Below are 12,173 nucleotides of genomic sequence, written 5' to 3' on the forward strand. Positions count from 1 at the left end.
CTCGGCCTCCCAAAGTGCTGGGATTACAGGTGTGAGCCGCTGTGCCTGGTCAAGTTTCTGTGGTTTTAAAGCTGCTGCTCTGGAAAATCTGTCCAGGTGCAATCCAGGCATTTCTTCCTCCTGTGTACCTTTTAGAAAGCAGAGTTTGCCTCAAAATAAGAAAGACCCTTCTACCAGAATGGCCCACAAATGGACAGGTTTCCATAGAAAGGAGTCAGTCCCTGTTCCAGAGGAGCCTCTGGGATTGCTTCCAACTGTGGGATCCAGATAGCCTCCAAAAAGGGTTTACTGAACAGGAGGACCAATTTAACTCTGTCCACATGAAAATAAACGTGGAGATTTTACTTCAAATTCAGCAGCTCTGGTGAGAAGGCTCTCACATGGGTTCAGCTTAGACCTACACAGACTCCACGACCATCTGAGGCCACCAGTGCACGCCAGATGAGGGAAACGGCTCCAGTGTCAGAATTGCTTTTATTTTTATCTCCAGTCAGTCACAGACCCCAGGAAGGCAAGGCCAGGGAAGGGAAAAGGCGCAGACAGGGGGTTGCTTGCAGGAGCTGAGGCCAGTGGACAGCAGGAGTGTCTGGGGTATGGCAGCAGGGCCAGGTCCCTGGAGCTGTGTCTGCCCTCAGGCACTCAGGAGGGCTCAGGTGGAGGTACACTGTGTCTGAGAGATGCAACCATCATTCAGCAAAAGGGCTCAGTGGTGGCTGATGAGAAGATGAGTCTAGGGCTGTCTGAGAAGAGCTGGTGGCCCGATCCTGCCCCAGCCTCCAGTCACATGGGCCCTTGGTGATGCTCCCACCCAGGCTCCGCGTTTCCTCAAGCAGCCACCAGAGGGCAGAAAAGTGCTTGTTCAAAATCCCAACCCATCCAGGAGAGCAGCTAGGACACCTGGGACTTTGCCTCAGGTGGGCCAGGGAGGGAGGTACCAGCCTTTTGGAAAACAGGTGTCTGTCCTATCCTGACTCCTTCGGAAGAAAGAGTAGAGAATGGAAGAACTAAGATTCTGGGGCTTCCCCAGGTGATACAGAAGTAGCCATAGGTGTTCCCCGGGAATGAGTTCCAGACTCGCGCGTGCCTCCCTAGCCCCCATCTGCCACTTCTAGGAGAGGACTTCAGTGGGAGACCCCTCACGTCACATTGCAGATGATCAGATTCCTGGCTGCCTCCAGCTTTACAAAACCTAGCCCACCCCTTCCCAGGCCCAGCCCCACCCAGGCCAAAAATGTGAGGGGCCCGCAGGTTCCCTTCCTCCTCTACAGCTGTGACATCTGCTCAGCTGCGGTTTCCTGTAATCCTGCATTCCTGTTCCCCACCCTTCCTCCTTCCGACACCTCTCCTGGTGTTTCCGGGCTCCCCACTGCCTGGAGATGGAACGCGTAGACTTTGGCCTGGACTCTGCTGCCGACACTGTGATACCTGGGACCCCTCTGCTCAGGCACCAGGAGTAGGAGCCTTCGGCATCTTCTGCCCAGCCTCCCCAGCTCGCAAATAAGCCATTTCTCAAATGGCTGTGACGTGTGCGGTTCACTGTTTATGGCCGAGGGCCTGCTCCTTCTCCCCCGGGCCTTTGGCACTCAGCCCTGAATAAGTTTCTAAATCCCCAGTTTCTGCATAACTTATCCCAGGGAAAGGAGAACTTGGACCAGTAGATTCTAGGAAGCATGACCAAGGCCATCTGACAGTGGCAGGACAGTGAGGTGCTGGGGCTGACTCCTCTGGAACTGAGGCCAGTGATGAGAGGAAACCGAGGGGCTGGGAGGAGAGGAGGTGGAGGAGTGGGAGCCGGGAGAGGAAGTCCGTGGAGAGGTGTTCTGGTGCCTCTCGAGCCCCATCCTGGCTATGAACTTCCATGTGGCAGATGGAAAAACTGAATCCCAGACAGCAAGAAACCCTCATGTAATACCAGGAGCCCGCTGGCAGTGGGGCTAGGAACCAGAAACCAGAAATCTTGCCTCCCAGCTCATGTCTGGATGGTAGAAACCTCAGTGTGCAAAACCTGGCGAGAGGTTTTGGGAGAGATAGGAGGCCGGGGTGGCGCGGAGGACAAGAAATCCCCAAGGACAACAGGGCCTGACCACCTCCCTCTCTGGGCTCCCATGTGGTCTCATTCCGGCCCCCGCCCAGGCACAGAGGCAAGTGTCATACCCTGTTTGCGTGAGGCAGCTGTGGGTCTGAACCCCAGGCCCGCCACTAGCTAGCCGTATGACCTGGGACACATTACCGAGCCTTTCTGAGCCCCTCGACTTTTCCCTCTGCGACCCACATGAGTGGAGTGCTGCCTCTGGGGGGTCACTGCGATGGGTTCGTTTAGACCAGCACACAGTGGGCATCCCACCCATGCCCCCAGTGCTTTTGCCGCACACACACCACCTGCCAGTTCTTGGCTCCTTTTCTCTTCGAATCCCCAAGATGGAACAAACCTTCGAATACTTCTGCAGTGCTTCTTAAAAGCGAGTAGGAAGGGCAGGGAGGGATGGGGTTGGGAAGGAACAGTTAGTACACCTCGTCACCCTTCCCGGGGCAGATGGAGCTCCCAGCCCTGGAGAGAGAGAAGAGGACCCCAGAGAGCGAAGCCAAAGGAGGGTCCTGCTATCCTCCCAGAGCTTTCCCATCTCCTCGCAGTAACTTTCCACTGGCCTGGAGCTGACCACTGCGCATGCTGGCTGCACGCTCCCCCAGGTGTGGCCTCCTGGTCCTCTCCCCAGCAGGCGCCCCTCCGGGGGTTGGAGGGCTGACGCACACCCTGCCTGAGATCCCAGCCGCCTGGAAGCTGATAAGGAGCCCTGGCCTCATTACACGGGACCAGCTGGAGGGACTGGCCCTGGCTGTTAGCATCAGCTGGATGGCTTTCAAATTGGAGAGATGCAGAGATAAGCGGCGTTGGGGGCACTTAGGGACTCTGGGCTGAGTGAGTGGCCAGTGAAGCTAGGAGAGATGTGGACGCTGCCAACTACAAAGGCCTCAGGAGGCCTGGCTGGGGACGAGCCAGCCAGCAGCAGCCCATGGGGAGGGTTTAGGAAACGAGAGGTGCAGAAGGGACTGGGCACAGCCTCAGGTTAGGGCTGGGGCAGAGCAGGACTCCTTCCAGATGGGCCTGGCCTAGCAGCTAGAATGATCGCCTCCTCCCCCAGAACATCCAGCCCGAGGGCCCAACACGCCTCGCTCGGCCTCAGGCCTGTGCACACAGCCTGACGGGTGGAGAGAAGAGAGAGAGAGGATGTGGGGCTTGGTCCTGCAACCTCAAATGCTTCTGGGTGGGTGCTGGCCTGGGTGGATTGCCAAGTTTGGTACAGCTCAGACCTCCTGACTGGCTCCCCTGCTCCTGCCTCCCTGAGAGCCCTAGGATGCGAGCCCTAGGACAGGCCATCACTGAGGAGCAGGGTCCTCGGCCCTCACCTCCTGCCCCAGCAGTGCTCTGTCATGACCCGGAAGGGTCATTCACAGCAAGCAACAGACAGCACAGGCTTCAGTCCTCTCCCATTGCCCTTGGCCTCCCCATCCAAATCACAGCCAAGAGAAAATGGGCAGCCTGGGACAACCATCCTGCCCGCCCACTCTACCTGCCCAGCAGCGTCCCCCACTTCTTACAAAGCGTCAACACCTGACCTGGACGAAAAAGGAGGACATAGACTGGATGCAGGACAGTGTGCCCAAACGTCACATGGTTGTACGGCCCTGGGAGGAACTGTGGGGGCTCAGGGCTCCGTCGGGCTCCCAGGGTCTCTCTCCTGCATCTGAAATCCTGCTATGCCTCTCCCATTTGTACCTTGGGCCCTCAAACCCAGAGGAAACTTCAGCCTTGACTGTCCTGGTTTGGAAGATGTAATGTGGAGAATGGGGTGTCGGGGGGGTGACGTGGCCTCAGTTCCTCAGGGTCCCCATGGCATATGTACAAGCAGCAGAGGGCTGGGCTGGGCCAGGCCGGGCTGGGGTACAGCAGCCTGGCCACAGACTGGGTTGGCAGCTAGTTTTATATCTGGTCTTGCAGGAGCACAGGGGAGGGACAGGGAACCAGGAGGGGGCACATTCTCTGGAGGATGGTGGGATGGGGAGGGCTCCTCATTCCCGGTTAGTGCCAAAAAGCTGCAGGAAGAAGGTGAAGATATAGATGATGTCTAGGTAAATGTTGAGGGCTCCAAAAATATACTCCTCGGGGCTCAGCGAGTGGCGTCGGTTACCCATCAGCAACTGGGTGTCCAGTGCCAGGAACTGGAGAAGTGAGGAGAGAGAGAGAGGTCAGAGGCCCAGACAGTGTGACACTGACTATGGTGCCCCCCTTAGGCCCACTCCCAATTTCATTCTCACCTGCTGCCTGGCTGCCCAGTGACCTTCCTGTGACACCTTCTATCCCTAATTCTATTCATTGGCTATTTACTGAGCACCTGCTATGTGCCTGGCACAGGAATACAGCAGAGAACAAGACAACCAGGATCCCTGTCCTCACAGAGCTTAGAGTCTAGAGGAATGACAAGTAGAACAGGGCTCCAGGGAGCAGTAGGGCTGATAACAAGGAACCTCACCTACGTGAGTGTGGTAGGGAGTTAGGGAGGGCTTCCTGGAGAAGGGGACCTTCAAGCTGAGGTCTAGTCTTCTTCCCATTTCCTCGGGACCCTGCTCTCAAAGGAAGGTGAACTCTTCAGGTAATGGTGAGCAGGCCCCAAGCATTGTGCTGGACAGACATCAACCCATCAGTGCTGCTGACATCCCCATCAAGTAAGAATCAAATTCTTCCTACAGGAAATGAGGCCCAGAGACCTTAACTATTTGCCCAAGATTACACAGCTGGAAAGTGGCAAAGCCAAGATTTGAACCTGAACAGGCCGGCTCCGGAGCCGCAGGTGTAACCATTCTGCCCTGCTGCTAACGGCACACAGGGTTAATGCATTTCCTCTGAGGAAACAGGCTCTCCCCTGGAGCCCTGCTTGGCCTAATGGACTATGAACAGATTCCCTTTGAGACAGCACTGTGCCACCCTGCTGCCCCCCACCTACCCTTCCCATGTAGCTTTCCTGTGGGCTCCAAGCCTAGGAGCAGAACCCTCGAGAAGTAGCATCTGAAATTTGGCAGGCGTGGTGCACTTTTCTGGAGAAATAGGTCAAAAAGTCCACCAATGCCTCAAAAGTTATGAAGCACTGGTCCACATGGGATTGGAATTCTTTACATTGATTCACATTCTTGTTAACTGGGCTCTTCAGTCACTTGTGTATGAAAGCCATGTTCCCTGGGTCCTCTGAAACTCATTCATTATACAACAAGTATGCATGGGGCGACAGCTGCATGCCAGGGACCGTCTGAGAGCGGGAGACGAGAAACACAAAGCCGCGCCTGCCTTGGGGAAGCTCACAGCGTCATGGGGAACACTTACAGGTCATTACAAGAAAACCCAGGAAATGCACAATTAGGACTATGAAGGAGGAGCTACTGATTGGGCCAGAGGAAGGTGACCCAGGAGAGGCGGCATTTCACCCGGGGCTTGAGTAGGAGTTTGCCAGCTGAGGAGCCTAGGGAACCCTGGGAGGCCTGAAGGGCTTTGCGTGAAGAGGGAGGAACTCCACGAGGCAGGAGCTATGGGAGAAGCAGACAGAGGAGGAAGGGCTTGGGGCCTGTCCTTGCAGCCTGCACCCTGCTCAGGAAGCAGCGGTCATGCCCAGTTCTCTTTCCTTCACCCCCGCCACAGACTCCTTGACTCCCAAGACCCAGACTTCAGAGTTACTATAGGTGAGCCTCGTGGAATCCTAGTCGAATCCCAGCCCCAGTGAAACGCCCCCCCACCCCATGCCCAAGAGGCCAGGGCTCCAACAGGGAGCAATTCCAGCAAGCGGGACATGGAGGCAGGGCCACCCCTTAAATGCGGGGAAGTGGGGGCAATTATGAGCACAGGTTTGAAAGTCAGATCTACCTGGCCTCCAGGCGCTGCTTTACCACTCATCAGCGGTAGGACCTGGGCAGAGCATTGAACCTCTCTGGGCCTGTGAGTCCCTATGTGTAAATGGGAGATGCGTGCGCCTGCCTCCTGAGGCTGTTGTGGGAATGAGATAATGCATGCAAGGGGCCTGGGACGGTGCGTGGCACGTGGTAAGCACTTAATGAACGCTTGCTATTATATTAGTGTGGCTTCATTGTTATTATCTGCAGAAGGAGAAGTGCCCTCTTGAGGACGTGCCTGAGCTGCTGGTGAGACTCAGGTGTCTCTTGCTTCTCATCAGGGAGGCAGCGCTGCTCCTGGGGGAGCTGAGTGGCCTTAACAGAGCAAAAATGGGGAGCCATGCCCAGGGCTGAGGGGAGCCCTGTACAGGGTGCATCAGGCCCCTGAGCTCATTGGCATTGAGGGAAGGGCACCCCAGACAGGAGCAAGAGTTGAAATGCCTGGGGTTGACGCGCGGCTCCATTGCTGGTAGCTGAGTCATCCACTTGACCTCAGTGTCCTTATCTACAAAACGGGATAGCAGCAATGCCCACACCACAATGTGGTTGTGAGGGTAGATTTATCACCATGTATGTGGCATCCACTATTTCTATTCTTTTTTTTTCTTATTTTTTTAACCACAATCAGGAGAATACTATCTCTATTCTTGAGTATGATTTCTCTCTATTCCGCTCTGCTCCTTCTGCATGTGATTTGGGTTCCCAAGCACATTTACCTTCTGCAGAGAGAACGAGCAAGCACAGGGCCCGGTGCGAATGCTTCGGGCCGCTTGGCAGTCACAGCTCCCAGCATGAGTCCATAAACTGCTGATCTGGCTGATCAATCAGTAGCTTGCTTGGTTGGTTTCCCAGAGCCCGGTCACCCCTGGGTGAGCTAATGAAATAGGGTCTCTCAACTTGGAAGGCTTGGACTTGTCCAGCTCTAGGGGTGGCCCTTCTGAGAAGCACCCATGAAGGAGACCCCCTAGAGCAGCCAGCTGACTTTTCTCTTGGAGAGAAGAGGAATGAAATGATTTCTGCCCAGCCCTTGGCCTATGGCCATGGATGCTTATCTATGCCGTGCTCTCTGGGATGGCCTGCTTCAAATTTCACCCCAGTACGACCTGTCACTGCCACCTCATGCCTGTGAGTCAACCAAAGTCTTTTCATCATTTATTCTCAATCATATTTACTGAACACCTACTATGTTCCAGAGAACATGCTCTCATAGAACTGACAGTCTAATGAAGGCAAAAGACATGATCAGAGATTCTGCATGGCAGTACCTTCATTTACAGGGGAAAGGCATCTGCTGCCGTCTCCTTAGAGACGGAAAGCATTGCTAACTAATGTCTTGGTTAGAGTTAACATCTTAGTGGGTAGCTAGGATCTTGGCTGAGAGCTAGCAACCGAGTTGACTGCAAACCCCTAAAAGGAGAGCAGGTAGTTGAGTTAGTGGCTAGCTCAACAGGAGACCCTGCAGGAGGAGCACGTGGGATGGGGCAGGAGGCCCCTCCGGACTAGGACGCTATAACTTACATCTGAAGAGCCCTTCCCCAGGCCAACACTTGATCTCATCTCTCTCCCCCCATTTGCCTTTCCTCATGGTCTTACACATGAGGAAGGGAATCTCAGAACTGAGTGACTTGCTGATGGCACTTATCTAGTGGCGACTCCTACGTTGGTGGAGATGGGGAGAAGCGGGCTTGGAGGGAGGAGGGGAGCATGTGCGGAGGGCATAGGCGCCAAAGGCAAACTTCCCTGCCTCACCTTACTGGCCAGCACTGGATCTAGCCGGGGTTCCTGGCCAGCCATTTGGCCTGACCCTGCTGTATCTGGGGCCCAGGCTTATGTCTGTTGTCCTCCCTGAATGTGGCCCCAGAGGTGACGCTGAGGGGCTCTGGGCAGTGCATGCCATAGAAAGGCCAGCTCAGAGCCACCAGCAGGCAGGCACTGAATACAAAAAGCTGGAGTTGCAATGTGCTGAATCAGCATAAACAGTGACACGTGGACTGTGTCTGTCCTGCAGAAATGCCTCTGTGAGGGCGTGGAGGCAACCCCCCTAGCTGTTGTTTGCAGCGTCGGTTCTAACAGTGAGATGCTGAAACAACCCAAAGTCTACCAACACGGGTGCGTTTAAATAAACTCTGGGCAGCAGTATTGAGGTAGAAACATCTGTGAGAGACGCTACTGCGAGAAAAAAAGCGAGTTGCAGAAAAATCCACATCATATGATCCCATAAAACTATACATGTCAGAGGAGCCAACATAGCAAATATCTACGAAATGCATATAAAAAGGTCTGGAAGGAGAAACAATTGACCATCGTGGTTCCCTCTGGGGAAAGCGGTGAGAGACACGGTCAAAATGACATTTGCTTTTTGCTACATTTAAGATGTTCCAAAAGTGAAATCTGTGAATAAATGTATTCACATATTATATAATTAGAAGTTTAAAATAGAAGGGTTAAAATAGCACAAAAGAAGAGTTCGTGAACTCTTTCACTGAATTCTCACCATAAGCCTCCATGGCTGGGGTTGCACTATCAGCTCCATTATTTGCTGAGGACATTGAGGCAGAGACAGTGTAAGTAAGTGACTTGCCCGTGTCACACAGCCCAGGGACAGCTAGAGGGTGAACTTGGGGTTTGGGGATTCTCTGGAGAAGAGACTAACAGCCATATGTCCAGGTGCCCTGGCTGGGCTGCAGGAGAGGGTGAGGGGGCGTGGGAGTGGAGAGAGACCCGAGTGGAGATCTGGGGCCCATTTCTTGCCTGATGCCAATAGAAGATACTTCTCCCCATTGACCTGGGTGTCAAAAATTTAGATGTCACAGATGACATTTGCACCCCCAGGAGGGTCACCAAAGGAACAGGGTCTGGCAGGCATTTGAGTCAGAAAGCCTGATTCAGGATGAAAGGGGGATAGTGTGTGAAAGTGTATTAATGACACAGCAATTATCTATCCACTTTTTAAAAAGTGGGCTCATGCCTGTAATCCCAGCATTTTGGGAGGTTGATTGGGGGATGCGAATTGCCTGAGGTCAGGAGTCCGAGACCAGCCTGGCCAACATAGTGAAACCCTGTCTCTACTAAAAATACAAAAATTACCCGGGTGTGGTGGTGGGCACCTGTAATCCCAGCTACTCTGGAGGCTGAGGGAGGAGAATCGCTTGAACTCAGGAGGCGGAGTTTGCAGTGAGCCAAGATCGCATCATTGCACTCCAGCCTGGGTGACAAGAGTGAATCTCCATCACACACACAAAAGTGAACCAGGAGGCAAGGTAGGCATCAATAGCCTGTGGCAATAAGTAGAATAAAATATTTTGTGTGAAAGAGCCATGTGTGGTCATAGGAGGAGGGGCATGAGTCCAGGATAATACAGTGCTTAAGAATATAGGCTGGGAAGTCACACAAACCTGGGTTCAAATCTTGGCTCTGACCTTAGGCAACTTACTAACAGGTAAGAGTTACTGATCAGTAACCACACACCAGGCACTAAGTGCTTTACATATATGAATGCATCCAAACGTCACAGCCACCTACGAGGGTGCTACTGTTCTTGTCCCCATTTTACAGATAGGGAAACTGAAGCACAAAGATGTCACATAACTCAGAGAGTCCACACAGCTAGAATGTGACAGAGAATAGCTTGGATACCTATAGTGAATGATAGTCTTGTCATTTAGATCACCAGTGTTTGAAGCCAGGCTAAATCTGGTTATCTAAATGACAAGGTTATCATTTACCATAAGAGTAAAAGCCAGGCCGACTCATGCCTGTAATTCCAATACTTTGGGAGGTCAAGGCAGGTGGATCACAAGGTCAGGAGATCGAGACCATCCTGGCTAACATGCTGAAACCCCGTCTCTACTAAAAATACAAAAATTAGCTGGGTGTGGTGGCGCGCACCTGTTGTCACAGCTACGCGGGAGGCTGAGGCAGGAGAATTGCTCCTGGAGTGCAATGAGCTGAGATCCTGCTACCGCACTCCAGCCTGGCAACAGAGCGAGACTCCATCTCAAAAAAAAAAAAAAAAAAAAAAAGCAAAAGCCATCATCGATTGAGAAATTGCCATGGGCCAAGTGGGAGGAGGCTGTTTTACCTTCATTTGTTACCCTATTCATCCATTACAACAGCCTGTGAGACAGGCAGGTTGGCCCCATTTTAAAGATGAGACCGGTGAAGCAGAGGGTCAAGTCGTTTTGCCCAAGTTCACAGAATGTTAAGAGGAGCAGTGAGGCCTTGAATGTGACTTGGTCGGGGGCCCTGGCCAGCTGCGGAGCCCCCTCCCCATGCCATACCCGCACTGGCCCTGCCAGCGCCTATTCCTGGCTCTGCTCTGAAGAACCAGGTCCTGGATGTGGGAGCGGAAGTTCCTTTCCGCCCTGCAGGCAGGTGTGGGGCTGCATCTGCCTCCCCTCCCTCGGTCCTCCACCCCAGGGCTTCTCCACCTCCTCTGTGGGCTGGGGGATGAGCGCCTCAGGAGTGAGACAGGAAGGCCTCAGGAGGGGGCCTGCACACTCTCCCCTGAAGGAGCAATCACTGATCAGTCCCCCACCCAGCCTGGAGGAAGCCACTCCACTTCCAGGTTGTCTGGGTGAGGCCTCCGGGGAGGCGGCAGGACTGTTTGAGTGGCAGAGGGTGGGTGACGAAATAGAGAAGGTTCTCACTGGCTCCTTCAGCCTCAGGTAAGGCATTGAGGGGAAAGGGCCTCCAAGCTTTGAATGGGATGGAGATAAGTCTAAAATAAAGTCATGCCCCAGCCTTGGATTTATGTGGCCATTTGTACTTTTTGAAGTGTTTTCCTAATTGTGAGGAGGGTAGGGCATATATCGCCATCCCCGCTAGAAAAGCAGGGTGAGGGGTGGGGGTAGACAGGAATATTTTTCTTAAATCCCTTGGACGCTGTGGGTCTGGCCCAGGCTGGTCATGGTATGTGTGTGTGTGTGCACGCGTGTGTGTATGTGTGTATATGTGCATACATATGTGTGCATGTAGGTATGTCTATGTGTATGTGTGTGCATATATGTATGTGTGTGTGCATGTGTATGTGTGTGCATATATGTCTATGTGTATGTGTGTGCATGTGTATTTGTGTGTGTGTGTATATCCATGCATGAGTATATGTGTATAGATGTGAGTTTATGTTTGTGCATGTGGGTACGTGTGTATATATGTGCATGTGTGCATGTGTGTGTATGTGTGTATGTGAGTTTATGTGTGTACATGTGGGTATATGTGTATGTATGTATATGTATGTGTTTGTGTTTGTGCATATGGGTATGTGCGTGTGAATTTATGTGAGTGTGTATATGTGTGTATGTGCATGTGCGTATGTGTGTGAATGTGAGTGTGTGTGTGTCTCTGGGCGTGCTGTCTCGGCTTCAGTGCATGCTCAGCTTCAGCAGCAGCTTCCTCGGGCAGGTTCCTGCCAGCTCTGAGAGCTCCAGGTCTCAGCCCTGCTTTCCTTCCAGAGACAAAGGACAGATAGCTGTGTGTCTCTCCATGGTCGGTGGTCAACACCGGAACTGGAGGTCCAGCACCCCTACCAAGTGTATTCCTATCCCAGCTCTGCTTATCCAAATGCTGTTAGGCTTGCAGCATCCAGTGCTGACCACACACGGTCTCCCTCCGCCCCGGCCTCAGCTCTGGTACACTGCAGTGACCTCCTAACTGGTCTCCCAGCCTCTGGCCTGTCTACTCAGCTTCTCACTAATCTGCCTTAAAGCACGGAGGCTGTGATGTTTTCTTGCAACTGTCAGTGGCTCCCAAGGGCCTCAAATGGGCTGGGCTGGGCAGGGAATGAAGAGGTCTATTCCCACTGGGCCCATCACCTAATTTCTAATGTCTTATGCCTTGTTCCTTCCCAAGGACTCTGGGACTTGGGCTCCCGATTTAGGGGGCTCAGAGACCTTAGCTTTCCCAAGGAAGGCCCAACTCTGAGATGGGGCAATCTGCCCCGAGTCCCCTGGGCCCTGGAGGCTCAGCCGTGGCTAGAAGCCAGCTGCAGGCATGTGCCCCCACCTCAGTCCCTGCCCCATTACTACTGCCCGGCCCGACCCTCATGCTCCCCATGTGCCTTTCCACGAGTTTCTACAGAAAAGCACCCAAAGAAAGAGCACTAGGGGGAACGGGAGGATTTGGCCACGCTGAGGTCAGAGCCATTTAGCTGGCTCACCCACTTCTATTGGCATTTGGGTTCTGACATCCCAAACTGGGGGGATACGGGGTAGGGGTGAGGCCAAAGACCCAAGGCTCCC

At 53.4% G+C, this 12,173-nt stretch overlaps 1 protein-coding gene and 1 pseudogene across 1 annotated transcript in view; both read right to left on the reverse strand.

The window, feature by feature from the left end:
* Positions 1-455: 455 nt before the first annotated feature.
* LOC104653058 (uncharacterized) lies at positions 456-2,844 on the reverse strand (annotated as a pseudogene).
* The window catches only part of FAIM2 (Fas apoptotic inhibitory molecule 2), a 35,372-nt gene continuing 23,654 nt past the window's right edge, over positions 456-12,173 (reverse strand). The window contains exon 12 of the mRNA XM_010349799.3: positions 456-4,218. Within this exon, the coding sequence (XP_010348101.1) occupies positions 4,069-4,218 (150 nt within the window). The 3' untranslated portion in view covers positions 456-4,068. The remainder of the gene's footprint in view (positions 4,219-12,173) is intronic.

This window comes from Saimiri boliviensis, chromosome 7, assembly GCF_048565385.1.
Source record: "Saimiri boliviensis isolate mSaiBol1 chromosome 7, mSaiBol1.pri, whole genome shotgun sequence".
Taxonomy (NCBI): Eukaryota; Metazoa; Chordata; class Mammalia; order Primates; family Cebidae; genus Saimiri; species Saimiri boliviensis.